The sequence below is a fragment of the Triturus cristatus genome, chromosome 4_1 (genome assembly GCF_964204655.1).
Source record: "Triturus cristatus chromosome 4_1, aTriCri1.1, whole genome shotgun sequence".
NCBI lineage: Eukaryota > Metazoa > Chordata > Amphibia > Caudata > Salamandridae > Triturus > Triturus cristatus.
The window spans coordinates 590,214,358-590,238,003 of record NC_140585.1 but is presented as its reverse complement, the minus strand read 5'-3'; the positions used below and the strand labels follow the sequence as shown (position 1 = coordinate 590,238,003).

Genomic DNA, 23,646 nt, shown 5'->3' with positions numbered 1-23,646 from the left:
GTATGGGGTTATGAAAAGAAACCCCAAAATTGTACCCCATGACTCAGTCGACTTTCACCTCAACAGACGTTTTTTTGTTCATCCGCATATACACTGTGTCCTGCAAAATTATAATGGAAATGTTCTACCCTAGGGACTGGAATCTTCTAATAAAGGGCTTACAGTGCCTGTGTCCACTTTAAAAGTCACAAAACTGGGAATTTTCATACTCTTTGTTGGGTGCTGTTAAGCCACAAGACATTGGTAGAACAGAAGTTGACCATTGATAGAAGTGTCCCACGGAGTACAAGTTCACCCATCCTTGACCGTGCTGCCTCAGTGCTCCCTCATCGGTCTCCGATACAATCCTACTTTCCCTTACACTTCATTCTTTTTTATCGTGTTCTGCACATTCTCCCTATGCAGGGCCAGCTTAATAACTAGAGGCACAGTCTTTTTTGGCGCACCCTCCATGACTTTCTTTACGAATTCCCTCACTGCCACTCTCTAACTGTGTCCCTCACCTCAATAGCCCCTCTCTGAAAAGACATTTAATTTTTTAGTCAAAACTGCCACCAGAAAAAACTCTGATCTCTCACCAGAGTTATCTTGACATTTATATTGATACCTGAAAACTGCTGGACGCTCAAGGAACTCTGCCGCACATGCTTTCAAACCCATAAGTTATTTTTAAATGCAGTGCCCCATCAAAGTCCGCATCCAGTGCGGATGCACCAATCGTACTGCCCTAAAGCTGTACCTGTACCTAAGCCCTCCCATTTCTCACTCCTCTACTATCTCAAATACTATCCTCTGGCGACTTCTTTCTCACATAATTTTCTTTCACATGCTTCAACTGATTCTGACCCTTGAAACACTTTCTCATCCCCCTCTCTCCTGTTGCTCCACTCACACACACCTACTCTCACCATTCTTGCACAACTTTCTCTTCCATAACTTTTTTTCACACACCTAGCCTTGACTTCTCACATTCTGTAAGACTCCTCTCACACCTGGCTCCCAAACTCTCTGGCAAATATTGTTTCACATCCTCCTATTTTAATAATAATTATCCCTTCACATTCTCCTGTTTAAGTGTCCCCTCACACGCTGCTTTCTCTAAGTTCCTCCTTACCCCCACACCCTATCTCTTTCAAGTCCGCACACTTTCTTACTTTAAGTTACTTAGTGCCGATATCGGCAACCCTCCCCAAAACATAATGAGTTATTTAGTATGCACTGCAATAAATAATCACTCCACACAAGGTTTGTTGGAAAAAGTTTGCTGCAGGTTTTTTTATACAAGAAGTATGCCAACGTAGTGGGTTAACTTATGGGCGATCCAATGGCTGGCAGCGGTAAATGGCCTAAGCTGCCCTGCCCGCCTGACGAGCCAAACGGCACCTTGGCCAACCAAATCGGTGCTACCATTTATCTGGGGGATTTCCCCCAGTTAATTACCATGGACCCCAAGTCCATGAATTTACTCACGCCTTTTTAGGAGCAGAGCATTGCAAAGCAAGCCCCCGGTTGTTTAGGCACACAACCGCCCAAAGGACTAGCGTGTGCCGATGTATAGTCCAGGGTCCTGCCATAAAGACTCCTGGAGTTTGGCATATGGCTCCCCTGTTGTGCTCCTAGAAATGGTATCCCTATGTACCAATCAGCCTCCGGATCACCCTGTAACTCCGCCACCGCCCTGGATGTGGCAGCCGTCACATCCAGGGCTCCCCCACCAAGGTAAACATTTGCTTCCCTTACAACCTGCAGTTACCAGGGCATCGCCCAAGTCCAACAGGAACAAGTCCATGTTAACCTCTCACAGGTGTACCTCTTGGTGCTGGCATTTATCAGTCCATGTCTTATGAAGCCAAAACCCCTCTGGTTCTATGAACTTGCACATGGCTCGGGAATGTTCGATGGCCTCCCCGACCTGGCCCCCTGCCATACCCTCCGTGGGGTAATCTCAGACCACCATAACTCACACACCTAGCCTTGGATTCTCACATCTTTCAAGACACCTCTCCCACCTGGCTCCTAACCTCTCTGGCTAATATTGTTTCACATCCCCCTATTTTACTAACATTATCCCTTCACATCCTCCTGTTTAAGTGTCCCCTCACAGGCTGCTTTCTCTAAATTCCTCCTTACCCTCACACCCTACCTCTTTCAAATCCACACGCTTTCTTACGTGCTGTTACTTTTCCACGACCTTTCACTGTCTGACTCACACAGATAAGCACATCAATAATGGTTTTGTTGCTTATGTTTCCATTTGACAGTGCACGTGTTGAGCGATCATTTTGTCCAGATTTACACAAAGTTATATTGCATGAGGGAGCAGGTAGTGCAACATTTTGTATACCTCCTCTATTCTTGCATGAAAATACTAATTATATAATCTATTAACTATAATATTATTAAACAAGTGTTGCATGTATACTAATCAACATTATAAAAACACACTACACATGGGATTTGCTATTTGCATGGCTAAATAACTCTTATAACTAAAATCTGTACGCATGTTAACAGTAGTATATGTGGTAATAGAATATCGCAAGATATGTTGCTTTTGTAACGTTTGCACCTTCGTGGAGGATCGAAAAGGTGAATATAATGGCTTTAAATGTCGCTATATGCTAGATAAATGCAAGCACATAGAGGGATTAGTAAGGGGTTAACATTAGAATCATAATTTCTATGAATTAATTATTCCTTTGTGTTTGTTTCGTTTAAGTTGACATCTGGGCCTAATCCAAAATGGCCGCTGACATCGCACGCAGAAGTGGCCACCGTCTCGTGAGGCGCAGAGTCAACCGCGCATGTACGAACAGTATCGTGAACTTCTTAGCAACCTTTATACATCATGTTCCTGCAGTAGCGGTCCGTGGAGGGAGCTCGGTGGGCAGTGAGGCGGGGCAGGGGAGGGGCAGGGTGGGGAAATGTAAACACCGGAATATGGATGGACGGAGGTGAGTACACATTTAAATAAATAAAACAAATTTCGTTGCGCGCGCTGCATCGCTTTTTGCGATGCAGCGTGCAAAGGAATTCGTTTTATTTATTTAACTGTGTACTTACCTCCGTTCGTCCTTATTCCGGCGTTTACATTTCCCCACCCTGCCCCTCCCCCGCCTCACTGCCCCACCGAACTCCCTCCACGGACCGCTACTGTGTTCCTGGTCAAGGATTAGAATGTGGTGGTCAGCCAAGATAAGGGAACAATCAACCTTACAGTAAACCGGAACAAGCCGATACAAGAGCGGACTAGTGACCTCACCCCTCGAACTGTACTGAGAAAGTCGGAATAAGAATCGGACGATCCCAACCAGCCAATCACCACTGTTCTAGGCCTAAAAATGTATCATGTTAACCTGGTTTTTATTATAAAAGGATAGTGGGATAGTGAGAAATTACGCAACGCTAGCCTCTCTCTAATGCGATGCGACACCTTTTCTTGATGGTCCAGATGCTGCCCGACCGCTTGATGACTGCAAACTTTTTCCAAATCCACGGGCTATGATAGATGCTTGCACGATTTCTGGTCCTTTGATAAAATTGGGGACTGTAACGTGCTGAGCAGAGGACTTTGGACTTTGAGCCTTGGCCTGCTTTATTCGGACAATTTACGACAAATTTGATTATGCAGAGCCAATGAATTAGAGGACCCCAGATAGCCAGATTAGGTAAATATGATGTTCTGTGATTTACTTGAATTGATCTAGAAATTCTAAACTTTGACGAGACAAATGCAAATATAAATTATGAAAATTTAGATAAACAAAAATTGATTAACAAGGAAATATGAGTTTGTGGTTTTTCATTTAGAGAAATAAGGATTCTGATTCTTAAATGTGTTTTAGCTGGTTCTAAATCACCATCAACCAATCCAACTAATTGGTCCGCCGACCAAGTGGGTGGAGTGCCTTGATGTTTGAGAATAGGGATCTATAGGCGACAAATGTTAATGTATATTTTGTAAAATAATTCTTCTCTCCCTATAGGTTATAAGGTGTTCCCCCACATGTCCACCGCTTGAATTACTCATCCCTTCTGTGTGTGCAGACTCGTGAATGTTGACGTGTGTGAGTTGGTGTTATGGGCCCCACCAATGAATGCATGTATGAATGAGTGTGCGTAGAGACGGGTCTGCGACGCAGGGAGGATATCGGTATATGTTGTTCCCCATTTTCCTAGTCTTGCGCTGGATCAGTTTTTTTTCTTGTAGCAGTATGATGGTTATTATTGTATTGCTTTGGTTATTATTGCTTGTAAATTGCTTATTGATTATTGATTTTGGACAAGAATTGGTTTATGTATTAACACTCTATGTTGAGTTGCGTCGAGTTCTAGGTTGTTTGACGGCTTCTGGGATGTAGGAAGTCAGAAGTTTGTAACGGTTCCGTAGTGGGGCAGACTGTTCGCTGCTCTCGGGAAAGACGGAATTGTTGTTGCCCTGTAGGTACACGGGGAAAATGTGTGACGTTTGGAGTTGCACAACGCATTGTCTGGGTTCGATTTGGTAACATCGTCGTGTGTTACTGCTAGTGACATTTTCTGTATGAGAGAAATGTAAGATAGCGAAGTTCACCTGTGAAATTTGGGTCTTAGGTACCAGGAGTCCAAAAGGCACTCTGATTACGCTTATCACTGGAAAGGTAATAGGTGTTCCCTAAGCTTGCTAGAAGGATAAAGTAGAGGGAAGTGCTACTTTATTAACGAGTGTAATAATTCTGTAGTAGGGCAGACTGTTCACTGTTCTCGGGAAAGACAGAATTCTTTGTGAATGAACTACATTTTCCGTATGAAAGTGCGTGAATGAAATAGCATTCAGGTTAATTGTCAAACTCTGGTTTTATTTCTCAGGAACAGAGCGTCTCCAACTAGGTGTCTTAATTCTAGAGAAACAGTTAGCTAATGCTTGTTAGATGGGTAAGGTAGAGGGAAGTGCTGCTTTATCAACGGAAGGAACGATTCCGTAGTAGGGCAGATTGTTCGCTGCTCTCGGGAAAGACGGAATTCTTGTAAGAAAGGTCATTAACTATTCTTTTGTTAGCGAAACAGATAATGGTGGCATTTTTATGTCGTTACTAAAAGAATTTTAGTAAAAAAGTGAATGTAAAAAAGTTTGCCGATACATTTTGTAAAGGAGGGGTCAGCAGAAGCAGGAGTAGCGAGAAGAGCGGACGTCAGAAAGACCGCGCTGGGATTGGCCAGTCAGTAAGAAACGTAGACGCTTCTGATTGGTGCGTTAGTGTAAGTCGCGCTGGGATTGGAGAGTTACTGAAGTCACATAGACGCTCCGGATTGGTGCGTTAATGTAAATCGCGCTACAATTGGAGAATAACAGCAGAATAGTCGTAGGGAAAATCTAGAGATACTGAAAAGACAAAATGATGTATTACGATCCACCAGAAAAAGAGAAAAAGTCCTGGTTTGGAAAGATCAAGAGTTTATTTAAGAAGGACAAACCGATTGTGACTAGAGAGGGACAGTTGCTTCCCCCACCAAAATCGCCCGCATCCTTCATGGTTGCGAAATACGGATATCATACATGTATTTGGTTGGACAATTGGGCAAAGTATACAAAAGAGGATGGAGTCTTGGCATTTCCGGAACACGGTTCATTTAATTTAGCGGTTTTGAGAAATTTGAGAGAGAGAATGATGAATCTAGAACCGAGACCTAGACCAACACAGTTTGAAGCATTGACAGAATGGGAAGACGAGATGCATGACAGAGAACGGCAGAGGAGTGGCGGAAGGTACAAATATATGTTTGGTAGATCATATGGACAGGAGAATCATGATGATGATAAAATGAGGAGATGGAGAAGCGCAAATATGAGTGAGGGTTCGTTTCCTGTGAGAAGTGCTGAAGAGATTAGCAATAGAAAATGTATGGAAAAGAGAAATAATACCGAGTCAGGAGGATATGGTGTGCATGAATCGGAGGATGATGTTCTTGATGACATATTTTATATAAATCCACCCCCATATCAATCAGATTCCACATTATTGACACCAAGTGCCCCAATGAGAGAGACTTCACGAAATATAAAATTTTAATCAGTACCACAAGAAGTAGGAAGAAACAATCCTTTTAGAGAAATAGAGAAAACACAGCATGGTAAAATAGGGAACTGAAAATTCAACTGAACTAGCGAAAACCACTTTAGAATTAACTGAAAAGATTAGGGAATTAACCAAAAATTTGGAAGCCATAACCGTTCCTGTAACTATAGGACCTGTAATGCCTATTTTTGATAAACAGAAGGATAGTGAGCATTGTCTGACGATTCCTTATAACAGTAAAAAACAAAACGAGAGGCCAGAAAAACATTCATATGAGAACCCATGGAGACAAACAGTAGGCATTTCAGAACAAAGTACGCCTAAGAATTTGACAGTAAATCAAAGTTTAGTGGACAGAATGATAATGACGACAGAATCAGTCCCAGGATCACCAAAGAGTTCAGAACAACCAAGTAGTGAGAAAAATCCTGTAGGACCTACTTCGGAAGAATTAAGTGAATGGTTAAGGAGTTTAGGGCGGAAAGATACAGAATCCCAATCTATAGATGTGGCCAAGCTGAAGATTGTTTTGGAAGAATTAATAGTAGGGACTATCCCCACGGAGAAGTTAAAAGCTTATCAGGATGAAGAATTATTATTTTTATGTAAAAGTATAACATGGAGAGCAAGGAATCTACACGAAAGACTAGAAGAAGTAGCAAATGAAATAGGTATAGACTTTGAAAAAGTAAAGGCTTCAAAAAAACCATACAGAGTACATTTTTCTGAAAAAGATATTGAAAATCTGAATACCGCAGGAAGAACAACTCAGATTAAAGACAATCATTTTGTTAAGGAAATGGGGAGATGTAGATAAATGGAAAAGTAGGTGGTTTTCAAAAACGAGATGATGTCTTAGATTAAACGTTTGCAGCTTTTCCAGTGAGAGAAAAGGAAAAGGTAATAACAGAATGTCCCATGAGAGAAATTCCAGGCGGAGGATATGTACATGTCCCTTGGACTAGACAAGATATTTTGTCATTTACCAATGATTTTCCTCGACTACGCTAAAAGCCAGTCGAGTGGTATAGGCAGGTAGATAGGTTTGTAAAATTATCAAACGTTTTATGGATTGATTTAAATAGTCTTTTTGACATAATAGTACCAGCAGATTTATGGACAGAATGCAAAATTATGATAAACTGGCCTACACAAGAGTACCCTAGAGACCCAAAAACGGGTGCCCCTGATCCTGAAGTAATGAAAAAATATGAACAGGTAATTACCCTTCTGAAAAACAAAGTACCTCCCAAGGACACTGATTGGGTAAAAATTGATCGAACTCATCAGGAAGCTAAAGAATCGGTACATGCTTATTATGAAAGGTTAATACTCGTCTTTAAGCAGTTTAGTGGTGATGAAAATGTGAGTGAAAAGGATTTAAGTCACTTTGTATACCGATTTGTATATGGGCTGCATCCAGAAATAAGTGAAATGATTAAACAGCATACAGTGGACTGGCAAAATAAGAAAATAGATGAAGTACCGAGACATGCAAAATACTTTAGTGATGAAATTGAAGCCAAACAGCGCAAGTTAAAAGAAAAGGCTATGTGGGCACAGGTAAAAGTGGCAGAAAGACAGGAAGCTCGATTAATTGAACAGGTAAATGGTGCAGGTATGAAACCTAAATTTAATGTTGGAAAAGGAAAAGGACAATTTAATATAGAGGAAGCCAAAAAGAAATGGCCATGTCATAATTGCGGAAGAATAGGGCATTGTAAATTTCCCCCGAGTGCTAATGGTGATAATGCATCATTGAATTCGCAGGGGCAGAAAGAGGTGAGTTGTCAACCACAGCGACAGCAGCTGCTTGTTGCCCAACAGAATCAGGCGCCAAAACCGCCTTTTCCACAGAGCGTACATCCTCAGAAATACAGTAATGAGACAGGATTCTACAGCGAAGAACAGGTAACTAAGCTGCCGCGTGCTAGTGCTGTTTCGCAGTATTGGTTACAACGCGATGAGAGTGAGTCAGAAGAAAGATATTGACGGTGCCGAGGGGAGGAAGAAGAGTGCGTACTTGGCGCAACTCTAGAAGTAGACCAGACAGGTCCTTTTGTGGATGGAAAGGTAAATGATGAAAATATTACTTTCCTAGTAGATACTGGTGCTACTCGTTCAACTGTCAGGTCAGCTGATGTTAAAAATCTTCCTCTCTCGGACGAAACAATCCAAGTAGTTGGAGTATCCAACAGACAGATTAAAACATATCTCACTGAACCAGTAAAGGTTAACATAGGGAAGTTTTCTGAAATGCACCGCTTTGTAGTGTGTGTGATTCAAGCCCTGTAAATTTATTAGCAAGAGATTTACTGAGCAAGATGAATTGCACCATATTTTGCACTCCTGATGGTATAGCATTTGAGACCCCTGATGAAGATGTACTGTATAAAATGACTATGGCTAATATGGAACCTGAGATTACTGAGGCATTTGCTGTATTTAACCCTGAAGAACTACCAAAAGAACTGAAAAAGACAGTAAAAGCGGAAGTCTGGGATTTCACAGGAGAAGACGTGGGATAAAATGTAGATCCTGTAAAAGGGACTATAAAGGAAGGAATGAGTTACCCAAATATTCCTCAGTACAAATTGACACCCGAAATAATTGAAGGAGTTACTCCTATAATAGAGAAAACGATTAAACAAGGTAATTTGAGAGAAATAATGAGTAGTCCATGTAATTCAAAAATTATGGGCCTGAAAAAGCCTAATGGAACATTTAGAATAGTGCAAGACTTGAGAAAAATAAACAAAATTGTTGTGTCATGTTGTCCTATTGTACCAAATCCATCTGTGATTTTGTATCCGATTCCTCATGATGCAGAATGGTACACAGGAATTGACCTGTGTCATGCTTTCTTTTCCATTCCATTGCATCATGACAGTCAGCAGATTTTTGCGTTCCGGTTTGGCGAATGTATTTTGGCATGGTGCCTAATCCCACAGGGGTATACAGAGAGCCCCTCAATATTTAATCAGATATTGAAAAAGTCCTTAGAAGATCTAGAGATGTCCGAGAGCTTAGTACTGGTACAGTACATTGACGACCTACTTGTGGCGTTAAAAACTCAAGAAGCTTGTGTAGTGGATACCATAGCATTGCTAAATCATCTGGCCGATGGAGGACTTAAAGTATCCCCATCGAAATTACAATTCTGTCAGAAAGAAGTACAATATTTAGGCCACAAAATTGAAAAAGGACTGAGAAAAGTAACTGCAGATAGAATCAAGATAATAAAAGGAATGAGAGCCCCAATGACGCAAAGAGAAGTGAGAATGTTTCTTGGAATGGTTGGATATTGTCGGCAGTGGATAAGAAACTTTTCCCTGATCGCAAAACCTTTGGTACGCCTGACGAGAAGTGATGTGAAAGACCCCATTGAATTAAATAAAGAAGAGTTAACAGCCTTTAAACAATTGAGAGACAGTTTGTGTGAGGCACCAGCACTTGGTATGCCTGACTATGAGAAGGAGTTTGAACTATACTGCAGTGAAAGGAATGGATGTGCACTTTCTGTATTAATACAGAAACATGGAAAACTGAGAAGACCAATTGCATATTTTTCAGCTATACTGGACCCTGTAGCTGTAGCATTGCCTGGTTGTTTGAAAGCTGTAGCAGCCACTTGTAAGAGTCTGGAACAGAGTGAAGGAATTGTGATGGGATATCCTGTGCGAGTGTTTGTACCTCATGATGTAGCAATCCTTTTAACAAGGAGCCGCACTCAGTTCATGACGCATAGTCGGCTGACTAAATATGAGAAAGTCATATTAGGTGCAACAAATGTGAGCCTTGTAAGATGTCTGAATGTGAATCCTTCAACGTTATTGCCTGATGCTGAGAATGTGGAAGTCAGAGACGATGTGGATCATGACTGTTTGGATGTACTTGATTTCTGTACCAAACCACGTCCTGATATAAAATATGTACCTTTAACAGAAAGTGACTTTGTGATGTTTGTGGACGGGTCATGCTTGAGAACAGACAAAGGAATTTAGAGTGCAGCATATGCAGAATGCACAGTAGCAGCGGTAATGGAAGCGTCTTACCTAAAGGGAGTAAAATCAGACCAGGTTGCTGAACTGTTTGCGTTAACCAGAGCATGCAAGTTGGGAAAGAATGTAAGAGTGACTGTGATAACCGATAAATCAATATGGCTTCGGTGTAGTGCATGATTTTGGCCAAATTTGGTCCCAAAGAGGGTTTCTGACTTCAAGTGGTACCCCTATAATGAATGCGGAAGTGGTTGGGAAATTGCTTGAGGCGATACAGCTGCCTAAGCAATTAGCCGTTGTGAAATGTGCTGCACATACAGGGACTGGAGATTATATTTCAGCTGGAAACCAGTATGCTAACGATATGGCTCAATATTGTGCACGAAATTAGAATTCTGTAAATCGGGCAAAAGAAAAGGAAATGAATTCATGTCCCTTGTTGTTTATTAACATTGTGAATACATGGGAGGAAGTGAGGCAGTTACAGGAAGAAGCAGGAGATGAGGAAATGAGACAGTGGGTAAAGGCAGGATGTGCACCAAGGGAAACAGATCATGTGTGGTTTTATCCGGATGGAAGACCAGTTATGCCTGATAGCATGGTGTCTGCCATGGCATGGATGTATCATGGACATGTAGGGAGAGATGCAATGCTTAGATTGTTCAAACAGACATGGTATAATGCAAAATTCAGACTTGTAGCTGAGAGCCTTTGTCAAAGATGCCTTATATGTCAACAGTTCAATCCTGTAAGAAAAACAGTGGTAAGTCTAGGAACGATAGGTCGAGAAGGAGGGGCTCTCCCCAGAATGCAAATTGACTTCATTGAGATGCCCCCCTGTAACAGGTTGAGGTATGTTTTAGTGATGGTCTACCTGTTTTCTAGATGGGTTGAAGCATATCCCACAAGAAGAAGTGATGGAATTACAGTAGCCAAGTTACTATTGAGGGAGTTCATCCCTAGATTCGGGTTTCCAGTCACAATTGAGTCAGATAGAGGAAAACATTTCCATAATGAAATCATGAAGCTAATTTGTGAGGCATTGAATGTACAACAAAAACTACATTGTGCCTATCGCCCAGAGGCTTCTGGTGTGGTGGAACAAGTAAATGGCACTATTAAAAACAGATTAGGAAAGATGTGTTTAGCCACAGGTTTGAAATGGTCTGATGTCTTGCCTCTGGTACTCATGACTATTAGATCAATTCCAGATAGAAACACAGGTTTGAGTCCCCACGAAATTGTGATGGGGAGAGCAATGAGGCATGTATTCATACCAGTCAACAAGTTGTTGCCTATCTCTGATGACTTGGTGTTGGATTACTGTAAGGGGTTGGCTGACTCAGTTCATTGTGTTTCATCATGTTGGATCGGATGCCACCACCCTTGAAAAGAAGCCAGCTCATGACCTAAGCCCGGGTGACTGGGTGAGAATTAAAGTGCACAGAAGGAACTGTTTGGTCCCACGTTGGGGAAAACCACGATAAGTGATTTTAACTACGACAACAGCTGTGAAGTGTGCAGGAGTAAAGAACTGGATTCATGCTGGTCATACCTTACGAATTCCAAACCCAGTGGATAACAAGGAAGGAGAGTACTTTGAAGAATCAGAAACTAGTTCTGAATCTGATACGGAGGACACTAGAACAAGACAAGATCCTGAAAGGGGGGACTCAGAACCAAATTAGATTTTTGCCCCAGAGAACATTCCCTTGAGGAGGAAGTTGCAGATTTCTGATACCAGCTCAGACTCGAGACTGAACAAGCACAGGTACATACGGAAAAAGAGAAAAGCAGTGAAGAGACAGTTAAAGAAATTTTCGAAAAGGAAGTTCCTGATGAAAAGTTGAGAGAAGTTCCACCTGAAGTAACAAAAGCAGATGGTCAGGTGCCAGATACAGAAAGTGAGGGAAAGATTTTTGAGGAAGACCCCCGAGGAGTTGTAGGGAATTCAAACACCCAGTTAGAGGAAGGGACAGTTAGTCAGCAGGAAGATTGTGTGGAAGAACCACAAGGAGGGACAGAAGTAGGGAAAATAAAAGTAGTGGTGGAAAGAAAAACAGTTGAAAGTAAAAGTCAAGTTGAAACCGAATCAGAGGACAGTGATGAAGAAGTACCAGAAGGTCGAGTCCTGAGAAAGAGAGCCTGGAGAACTGAGAAAAATGAAAAGGGAAATAAATTGAAAAGATCAGCAAGAGATGAAATTTGGCCAAACAAAATAAAAAGATTAAGATACAGATTGACACGAGTGAATTCATCTAGAGCTGAACAAGTGAATGAAGTATCTAGTCAAGAAAAATTGAAAGACAAGGAAAAAACGACAGCAGAGGAAAATAAGAGAACGAGAAAACCTAACCAGAAGTATAAGTCGCCGGAATGGTCATATGTGGCACTGCCTGAAATAAAAGAAGAGGCGGATAGCCAAGAGAATCCAGAGGTGACTGTACCAAAAGTGGTTGAGGAAGACGAAGAATCAGAAATCCTGATAGTTATCTTGTCCGATATTAGAGAAGAGAGACGGATGTTCAGGAAACTCTGTACCAAGATTATGAAAGGAAAGTGAAAGACGATCAAATGCCAAATTGAGAAGACCAAAAAAGTGACCCAAGTGGGAAGGCAATAAAATACAGAAAAGGGCATTACTGATAGAACCAAGTAGGTGCTTAGAGCCTTGGGTTAGACAAAATTAGTTGTGAAGTAGAAGAGGCTAAGTCAAAAGACATTGATCATTTTTCGAAATGGCAAACACAGAAAGTAGAAAAACTAAATGTGTATTTCTTAGAAGATGTTTTAAAATGTGTTGTTGTTGTTGTACAGGACTACTAATGCTTCTATGGAGTGCGTTGGCTTTAATGATTTCATTTAAAGTTACACTAGAAACAATAGAAGGACATAGTGAAAATAAAACTAAAGTAGAAAAGATTCAGAAAGTATATCCGACTAAAATAGATAGCAATTATTTACATAAAGACAGGTCTATAAATGATTTCTCTAACAATGTATTTTCAAAATTACTATACGAATATGTAAAAACGATGGACGTCAGGGACTGCTATGTCTGCCTGCAGTTACCTGCATCTGTGTCTGAGGGAGTGACATATCATCACCTCCCAGTAACATATGGAATAACCTGTAGTGTAATAGCATGTTTGTTTTACAAAATAGGGAAATTAGAATATTATTTTTCAGAAGGAGGTAACATATTTTCACAAGTACCTGTAGTTAACAAATTGAATAAAGTGAAGCCTGCAAAAGTGTTAGGTAAAATTTTCTTAGAAACTAAAGAACTAACATTAGAATCCATATTTAGAAATAATCTAACTTGTATCTTAAAGAAGGAGGAAAGGATTTTCTTAGATATGGTTGAAGAAAGGAGATTAAAGATGCAAAGGAAAATACCTGAAGGAAAAGAAAAGACAGTTTGGGATGTTGAAAGAGAAAAACATTTGAAAGGAGAAGCTTGTCCAACAATGGCTTTAGATTGGCATCAGAAAGGAAAATTGTGCATTAGAAGGAATCAAACTGCATATGATAATTATTTTGTGGGCACACGTGATTGCCATGATATATATCGAATCATGGGTGGATGGGGATTTAAAGGAGGAAATGATCCAGTTTTTCCTGGAATATACATATCGAATCATGGGTGGATGGGGATTTGAAGGAGGAAATGATCCAGTTTTTTTCCTGGAATATATTTTATCTGCGGGAACAAAGCATATTATCGGCTACCAGACCATTGGTTTGGCACATGTTATGTAGGCCTGGTTTTCCCAAAGATATTCCATGTGGGAAGGGGAAGAGATGGTGTATATGGGTTAGGTAGTCAACTAACACGTAGAAAAAGAGAATCTTGGTCAGAAATTGTGGGAGTCATCTTTGGAGCATTGATACCAGCAGTGGGAATATCTCTGAATGCACACAAAATTAGGAAATTATTAACAGTAGTGGATCGCTTGTCAACAAGCACCACCGGAGGATTTTTATTGGTAAATACTGAGATGGTTGCCATACGTGCCATGGTAATGCAGAATCGACTTGCCCTTGATATAATTTTGGCAAAAGAGGGTGGAGTCTGTGGAATGCTGAAAGTTCAACATTGTTTATTTATTTATTTTTTTAATTTATACGGCGCAATAGCTACCCAAAAAGAGTTTCCTGGCGCCGAGACACAGCATAATGATGGCAGGGGAATACTGGCTGTTCTAGTCATTGATCGAACAGCCAAGTCTTGACGTGCCTTCTAAACCTGGCATGATTTTCCTCCTTACGAATGAAAGGAGGGAGTGCGTTCCAAAGGGGTGGTCCAAGGTGGGCGAAAGATCTGCCTCCCATTCTTGCCAGTTTGAATCTTGGAACGCAGAAGTTGGCAGCTGATTGCGAGCGAAGGTTTCGCTTGGAAGTGTAGGGATGAGCCAACGCTAGAAGGTAATTTGGTGCAATGCCAGCTTTAATTCTGAACATGTAGTTCAGGGCTTTGAAACGGATTCTACTTTCCACCCTGAGCCAGTGGAGTTCACGGCGGTAGCTCGAGACTCCGGAGTTTTTGGGGATTCTGCACAGTAATCGAACAGCTGCATTTTGGACAAGCTGTAGTCTACTGACTACCGCTTTGTTGGAACCAAGGTACAGAATATTGCCGTAGTCAAGCCGTGATGTTATGAGGGCATTGACTACGGTTTTTTGAGTGGAGGAGGGCAGCATCCAAAGGATTTTCCTCAGCCATTTGATAATGGTAAGGCATAGGCCGACAACTTTACTGGCCTGTTGATTCATGGAAAGGGAGCTATCCATGATGACTCCTAAATTACGTACTTGAGTAACTGGGGTGGGAAAAGTTCCCATCTGACTGGGCCAGTGAGAGGGATTCCAAAGATCTCGTTGTTTCCCTAAGAGAAGAATCTCTGTTTTGTCTCCGTTAAGTTTTAATTGATTTCTTGTCATCCAGTTAAGGATGCTTTGAAGCCCTAATTTAAGGAGAGACGGAGATGATGGACAAGATTCAGATAGGGAGAAGATAATTTGGGAATCGTCGGCGTAGGTCATGAGGGTAAGTCCAGTTCCTTCCGCTAGGTCGGCCAGGGGTCTGAGGTACAGATTAAAAAACAGGGGGCTCAAAATAGATCCCTGAGGCACTCCGTGAGGGGCTTTAAAAGTGTCGGAGCAGGCCAAGGAGGATGTAATTTGGAATGTCCGTTGAGCCAAAAAGGACCGGATCCATTCGAGCGCTTTCCCATGGACACAGTTTCTGTATAACGCCTTGATGAGTGTTTCGTGGGATATGGTATATGATATGGGATATTTGTTTTAATGTCCCTGATGATGTTCTCAATTTTTTCGGTGAAAAAGCAGGCTAGATCTTGACATTGATGAGTGTTAAGAGGGGGAGCCGTAGCTGTGGTTTGTGCACCTGCAAGTTCTTTAACCTTATTGAACAGAGTTTTCGGCTTATTGGTAGCTTCCATGATGGTATTTGAAACAAACAGAGCTCGCGCTTTCGCGCAAGCAGTGTGGTATACATTTCTGGCTTCATGGTAGGTCTTTTTTACGTCAGGGGCGTAGTCTTTACGCCATTGACCCTCAAGCGCCTTACATTTCGATTTTTCAATCTTCAAAAGGTCATTAAACCATGGGGCAGGGTGACGGTGTCTGTTTCCTTTGATATGAGGGGTGGGTAAGCAATGATCCGCGGCATCACTAAGCCATTGTTGAGTAGCTGCTGCTAAGCTATCCATGTTATGACCTTTTGTAGGAGGGTTTTCATGGAGTGCAGCGTTAAGTTTTGCCATGTCCAGTAATTTCCAGTTTTTCCTGGATGTAGCTGAAAAAACAGATTGTATACTAGTGGTAGGTGGGAGATTAATGCTAAATTTTACTAGATGGTTGTCAGACCAGCAAATTGGGATGGTGTCATGCCATTTTAGCTCGTTGATATTAGAAATAATGGGGTCGAGTAAATGGCTCGCTTTATGGGTAGATCCAAAATTGACTAAGGTCAGGTTAAGGGCCGTCAGATCATCTAACAAATTTGAGCAAAAGGGGATAGAAGGGTCGTCAAGATGTAAATTAAGGTCACCAATAAGTGAAAAGCTTTTGGAGGCTATATAGTACGGAGTAATATAATCGGCTAGATTTGACGCCCATTGGGATGAATTGCCAAGGGGCCGGTATATCAATAGGCCAGACATCGTAAAGTTCGGGTTCAACGATATTTTAAAAAAGCCGGCTTCGCAGTCAGGAATGTCGACTGGTTCTAACGTACATTTCATGTCTCTGTTGAAAATGATTGCAATTCCACCACCTAGTTGTTTATTTCTATCTATCCTGATGATTGCAGAGTTGGCGGGGAGGGCAGTAGCAACGTCTGGGCCAGCACTCTCGTGTAGCCACGTTTCTGTCAGGAAGAGGACGCTAGGTTTATCTTCCAATAGGAGGTTAAAGAGGTCTAATTTGTGTTTCGGTAGTGGACGGCAGTTAGTACTATAAAGTAAATATTCTTGTGCCACAGCGTTACAGGGCTGTTTGCGTTTCCTGTGCTTCCTCGTAGCATCAGAATATGGTTGGCGAATGGTAAGGGCAAGGTTGCAGTTTGGGCAAGAGGTGACTCCGGATTTGTGGAGTTCGAGCGTTGTACACCTAGTGTTCGTGATCGGGCGTAGCGCTGTTAGTTGACTAGGGGATCTTACCAGTCTTTTAAGAGTGGGTAGAGCATAGTCCTCTGCACCGTGCCCCGTCCTGGCCCGGACGGGCACAGACGGGCTAGTCTTCGGCGTGCTGAGGGCGCGCCCGCTGCGCTCGTCCGCTGCGCTTCCGGGGAGTGAGCATTGTTATGGGGAAGAGGAGGGGGCGTGGCTTAGCATTAGGGGCGTGGCCTAGTGTCTCGTGGGTGGTGATGGCGGCGAAGTTATGGCCCTCCCTACAACAGCGCTGGCTCCGCTGCGCAGGAGAGTGTCCCAAAGCCCAGAGACAGCTAGGATCAACTACGTAGCAAAAATAACACAGTTTGTTTTTAAAATCTACAATGTGGAAATATGCAACAATTCGTTTTTTATATCGACAAAGTGCAAATAGGCAAAGATTAAAAGGATTAAAACTGAGGAACGTCACCTCAAGTTCAATTGTTGAACTTACATTCCTGACGAAAGTCAAGATCTAAAGACGTACATTAAAAATATAACTGATTTTCATGAAGAAATTTTACCACTGGAGGTTGAAGGTGTTTGGGAAAAGATTGGGAAAAAAATAATCCTCTATTAAAGATTTCCTATTAAGATTAGGTAGTACATTTATAGGTAAAATCCTATTTCCTTTAACATGTGTAATATTTTTTGTATTAATTTTAAGACTAGGATGTTTATGTTGCAAAAGAAAGAAAATACAGAAAAACTTAAAAAGAGAAACTTTGAAAAAGAGAGAGAATAAAAGACAAGAAAGAGAATTTGAATAGTGGAGTTAGAAGAAATGATAGATAGTATGTGTAGAAAAGCAAGAGAAGAAGAGATAGGTGAAACAGAAATGTGAACTAACAAAGTTAAGAATTCTTGAATTCATTTCTTTTATAAAAAATGTACAACATTTTAGGTATTGTGGTGATATAATCACCAAAGGGGGGATTGATGGAGCAGGTAGTGCAAAATTTTGTATACCTCCGATACTCTTGCATGAAAATACTAATTATATAATCTATTAACTATAATATTATTAAACAAGTGTTGCATGTATACTAATCAACATTATAAAAACAAACTACAAATGGGATTTGCTATTTGCATGGCTAAATAACTCTTATAACTAAAATCTGTACGCGTATTAACAGTAGTATATGTGGTAATAGAATATTGCATATGTTGCTTTTGTAACGTTTGCACCTTCGTGGAGGATCGAAAAGGTGAATATAATGGCTTTAAATGTCGCTATATGCTAGATAAATACAAGCACATAGAGGGATTAGTAAGGGGTTAACATTAGAATCATCATTTCTATGAATTAATTATTCCTTTGTGTTTGTTTCACTTAAGTTGACATCTGAGCTTAATCCAAAATGGCCGCTGACATCGCACGCAGAAGTGGCAACCGTCTCGTGAGACGCAGAGTCAACCGCACATGTACAAACAGTATCGTGAACTTCTTAGTGACCTTTATACATCATGATCCTGGTCAAGGATAAGAAATTGGTGGTCAGCCAAGATAAGGGAACAATCAACCTTACAGTAAACCGGAACAAGCCGATACAAGAGCGGACTAGTGACCTCACCCCTCGAACTGTACTGAGAAACTGGGAATAAGAATCAGACGATCCAAACCAGCCAATCACCACTGTTCTAGGCCTAAAAATGTATCATGTTAACCTGGTTTAGTGGGATAGTGAGAAATTACGCAACGCTAGCCTCTCTCTGATGCGATGCAATGCCTTTTCTTGATGGTCCAGATGCTGCCCGACCGCTTGATGACTGCAAACATATTCCAAATCCACGGGCTATGATAGATGCTTGCACGATTTCTGGTCCTTTGATAAAATTGGGGACTGTAACGTGCTGAGCAGAGGACTTTGAGCCTTGGCTTGCTTTATTCGGACAATTTACGACAAATTTGATTGTGCAGAAGCAATGAATTAGAGAACCCCAGATAGCCAGATTAGGTAAATATGATGTTCTGTGATTTACTTGAATTGATCTAGAAATTCTAAAAACTTTGACGAGACAAATGCAAATATAAATCATTATAAAAATTTAGATAACAAAAATGGATTAACAAGGAAATATGAGTTTGTGGTTTTTCATTTAGAGAAATAAGGATTCCGATTCTTAAATGTGTTTCAGCTGGTTCTAAATCACCATCAACCAATCCAACTAATTGGTCCGCTGACCAAGTGGGTGGAGTGCCTTGATCTTTGAGAATAGGGATCTATAGGCGACAAATGTTAATGTATATTTTGTAAAATAATTCTTCTCTCCCTATAGGTTATAAGGTGTATCCCCACATGTCCAGCGCTTGAATTACTCATCCCTCCTGTGTGTGTAAACTCGTCAATGTTGATGTGTGTGAGTTAGTGTTATGGGCCCCACCAATGAATGCATGTATGAATGAGTGTGCGTGACGACGGGTCTGCGACGCTGGGAGGATATCGGTATATGTTGTTCCCCATTTTCCCAGTCTTGCGCTGGATCACGCACAATGAGGCCACATTGACCAGTGCTCCTGCCGAGTATCTAATCCTCTGTAGGAATGTAGACATTAATCAGCGTACTTGTGATTTCAAGATAGAACGTGAGCGAGGTCTAGATCTTTCATGACATGAAAAGTGCAACTAAAGGTTTTGGTGCGCAAAGAAACTGGACGCGTTTGAAACGATTCTTCAGTTTTCCACGCACGGAAGAGTATTACTAATGTTGCTTTAGCCCTATTAGACCAGTATCACTTGGAGCAGTCTTGAAAGATCCTAAAGTAAGATATACAGTTGCCACTCTTCCTGAACATGTTTTGAATGCACGTTTGTGCGCTACGGCCATGAGTTTGAGTTTGAAAGTATTTATAGAGCGCACGTATACCAGCGGTTTCTTGGCGCTATGGCTGACGGGAAACTGAGGTTAAAAAACAAGGAGGGAAGGGGGAGTGTTTATACAAGAGATTTAGCGAATAAGTGGGTTTTAAGGCATTTGCGGAACTGTGAATAGAGGGTGATGGAACGAAGTTCAAGGGGAAGGGAATTCCAGAGGGTAGGGGCAAGGATAGCAAATTTAGATCCTCCCCACTTCTTTCTCCGGAAGCGTGGGATGGTGAGGAGGAACGTAGAGTCCTGGTGGGGATATAAGAGGCAATTTCAGAAGAAATGAAGGCTGGCGCCAAGCCCGATCGGGCCAAAAAGATAATGGATGCGAGCTTGAATTGAATTCTAGCTCGCACGGGGAGCCAATGTAGTGAATTCAGAAGTGGGGTGGAATGGTGAAATTTAGGGAGATTGAAGACCAGGCGAGCCGCCTGGTTTTGTATCTGTTGTAGGCGACGCAAACTGTATGCGGGGATACCGGCATACAGGGCGTTCCCATAGTCCAGGCGGGACATCACCATGGCCAAGATAATGAGTTTGAGGGCAGAAAAAGTGAAGAAGCGGGACACCCTGCGTATAGTGCGCAGAGAGAGGAAAGAAGAGGATACCACAGAGCTGACCTGGGAGTGAAGGGTGAGTTGAGAATTAAGTTTTATGCCTAAAGTTTTAACTGAGGAAGAGGGAGCAGGAGAGGGACCAAGGGCGGGGGGCCAGAAAAGAGGGGACCAGGGGCTGGATGAACCGCCCGTCAGCACCAACTCGGTTTTATCAGGGTTGAGTTTCAGGTGGTTGTGGTTCATCCAGTCCCTGATATGAAGCATGACAGTTTGGAAGTTAAGGACAGCAGAGGGAGAAGAGAGATTAAAGACCAGCTGGAGGTCATCCGCATAATTGAAAACGGTGACCTCCATCTGTTGAAGAGAAAAAATTAAAGGGGCAATATACAAATTAAACAGAAGGGGGGAGAGAGAGAGGAACCTTGGGGGACCCCGCACTGAACTTTCCGGGTGTCCGCTGTGAATTTACCCAGGCGGACAGCCTGGGTGCGGTTGCTCAGGAAGGAGGATAGCCAGACCAGGGCAGTCCCCCCGATCCCCGCCGCCCCGATACGGGAAAGTAGAATGTTATGATCCACTGTATCAAAGGCGGCTGAGAGATCGAGGAGCACAAGGGCCTGGTGCTGATTGGTATCCATGCCCTCCCTGAGGGTGTCTAGAACCGACATAACAACGGACTCCGTAGAGTGTGCGGGGCGGAAGCCAGCTTGGCGGGAGGCAAGGGCTCCGTGCTTCTCCACAAAGGAACTCAGGGCGCGAGTGACGTGGCGCTCGAGCACTTTAGCCAAAAATGGCAAAATGGAGATGGGGCGGAAATTGGCTGGGACAGAAGGGTCTGCCCCCGGTTTTTTCAAAATGGGCACAATTACCGCGGATTTCAGGGAGCTGGGGACTATACCTTGAGAGAGGGAGCTATTTAGGAGATGAAGGGGAGGGTCTGGGCAAGAGACAAAGATGTGGCGGAGGATATGGGCAGGACAGGGATCGTGTGGGGAGCCAGATTTGATCAAAGGGATCAGAGAGGTGAGATTTTCCTTAGTGATTGGAGGAAGGGTGGTCAGTGCGCCCTTGGGGGGAGGATATCGAGGAGCATCAAAAGAGGGGGAAGGAGGAGGGATGTTGGCCTTGATGGTTAAAATTTTGTGAATGAAATAATCATTGAGAGAGAGGCAAAGATCTTCAGACGGGACTGGTTTTAGAGTAATTCGGTCTGAGAACGCCAGGTTGTGAACGATGGTAAAAATCTCCTTAGACTGGTTCTCTGCTGCTAAAATCTTGGAGGAGAAATAAGATGTTTTAGCCTCCAAGATGTCTTTTTTGTACTGGCTCAGGATGTTAGAGTATTCCAGTTTCAAAGTGGGGCAATAGTTTCTCCTCCAGGCCCGCTCCGCGCGACGGACTGCTAATTTGGTGGTTTTGAGCTCTTTATTAAACCACCGATTAGCGTCTTTGTCGCGTTTGGAAGAGATGCGCTTGAGCGGGGCAACGGAGTCGCAGCTATGGGAGAGCCACTGATCTATGGTATCAACCTGGGAGGCGGTGGTGAGGCCCTGAAGAGAGGGGAGAGAGCGGGTAAGAAGAGAGGAGAGATTCTCGAGGTTGACACGGCCCCATGAGCGGACCCAGGTGTTTTTGGGCCGGGGGGGCTTAGCTGGAGGGAGAATAGGAAGGAGGAAGGAGATCAGGTGGTGATCAGACCAAGAACAAGGAGAGATAGAAAGTGATTCCACAGGGCAGTTCAGGGACCAGATCTGGTCAAGCCGATGACCTTTAATGTGGGTAGGGGAGTGAACGTGTGATATAAAGTTTAGGGAGTGAAGGGTTTCGGAAAATTCCTTTGATGACGGACATTCGGCGGGATCAGAGGGCCAGAAATTAAAATCGCCAAGGAGCAAGATGGAGGAATTATTGACTGTGATGGTAGCCAGGGCCTCCAAAAAGTCGGGGAGAAACTGCAGGGGGGACTGAGGAGGGCGGTAGGTGAGGAAGCAGGTTAGAGGGGGAGAGATGGAAACTGTGCGAATCACCAGAAATTCGGTGGTGGCAATGGTAGGTAAGGAAAGAACTTGGAAAGGGAGATCGGTACGTGCGATGACCGCCACGCCGCCCCCAGCTCTACCTGAAGAACGATCCGCCCTAAGGGCATAGTAGGAGGCCGGTAAGGTGGAAAGGAGGGCAGGGAGGGAGTCATCGCCAAACCAGGTCTCGGTTAAAAAGAGAAGATCGGGGGCATGAAGGTCCAACAGGACCGAGAGTTCGTGCGCATGGGCAACAGCAGACCGAGTATTAAGGTAGAAGGCAGTGAAGTTTTTAGGAATAGGCAAAGGGACTGACTCATAACTCGTAGGAGAGGTATCACCTGTGGGAACAGGGCCAGACAGGGGGGTGGGGGGAGTTATGCCAAGAGCAGATATCCGGGAAATTGTTGTCGCCGGGATGGGCCAGTGGCCCTGGTAGCTACGAAGTTGGTCCGGGGTGTAGGTGGTGAGTGGGGCAGGGTGAGACGCCCCTAGTCCCGGCCAGTCGCGGACGGGCGCAGACGGGCTTAACTTAGGCGCAACTTCGTCGCGCCCGCTGCGCGTTCTGAGAATGCACATTTAAGTAGTGGACCTTTAGGGCGGGGAGGGGGCGTGGCCACAGAGTGGGCGTGGCTAGCGGCGATGAAGGCAGGTAGAGGGTGTCCCGTGACAGCGCTGGGTCCGCTGCACGTCGCCCTGAAGTGCCTGAGTGAGAAGTAGCTATTTATAAAAACACACCAGTAAAAACACAAATAATTACAATCAGCGATGTCACCTCCCGGCTTTTCGCCTCAGGAGACCGGACCATGCAAACCACTTGGAGTTGCGTCTGTTCACAATGCTGAAAACTGACACTAAGAGAACTAAAATCAGACTCTGTGGGGTAAATTAAATTCGTCGATGCTGAGCGAACCCTCAAGTGAAACACTCCATTTCCTCAGCTGGCAGGGAGGGAAACGGCTGTTTCCGTTTAGGCTCCAAGACTCACCCTTGTGGCAGTGGGAAAGGAAGTAGGCTTTGGCCGCTAAGTTCTCCCTGTCGAAGCGGTCTATGGAAATGCTGGGATATTCCAGCATGCGACCCTGGAAGGTGCTCATGATGACCCAAGCAACAGATCACCGCACCGCCGTTACCCTGCATCTCACTCCCTGCACGGAAGTAACGCACCGCCCTAAAGAGGCGGAGAAAAGACAAAACACTACCCAACTCATTGGGGCTTCTCAGAGTAAACCAAGGACAAACTCAAAACCACGGGTAAACTCTACACCCACGAGACACAAGCCACCAAACAAAGTCAACTCTACGTTCCTGTACATATCCCAGGGCTGGAGTGCTAATTACTCTGTATTTCTGACTACGATGAACAACTCAAGATGTCCGCCGCATTCACATCCCATACTTTAGCTACTCCCTTGCTTGCTTCTATGAGATACCTCCCTGTCACGTGCTTTAAAACGTCTGCTCTTT

The 23,646-nt window shown here is 43.2% G+C and overlaps 1 protein-coding gene across 1 annotated transcript in view; it reads right to left on the bottom strand.

Annotated features, from left to right (window-relative positions):
• Positions 1-23,342, bottom strand: part of DCLRE1C (DNA cross-link repair 1C) — a 483,826-nt gene extending 460,484 nt beyond the window's left edge. The window contains exon 1 of the mRNA XM_085652918.1: positions 23,168-23,342. Within this exon, the coding sequence (XP_085509044.1) occupies positions 23,168-23,276 (109 nt within the window). The 5' untranslated portion in view covers positions 23,277-23,342. The remainder of the gene's footprint in view (positions 1-23,167) is intronic.
• Positions 23,343-23,646: the final 304 nt, after the last annotated feature.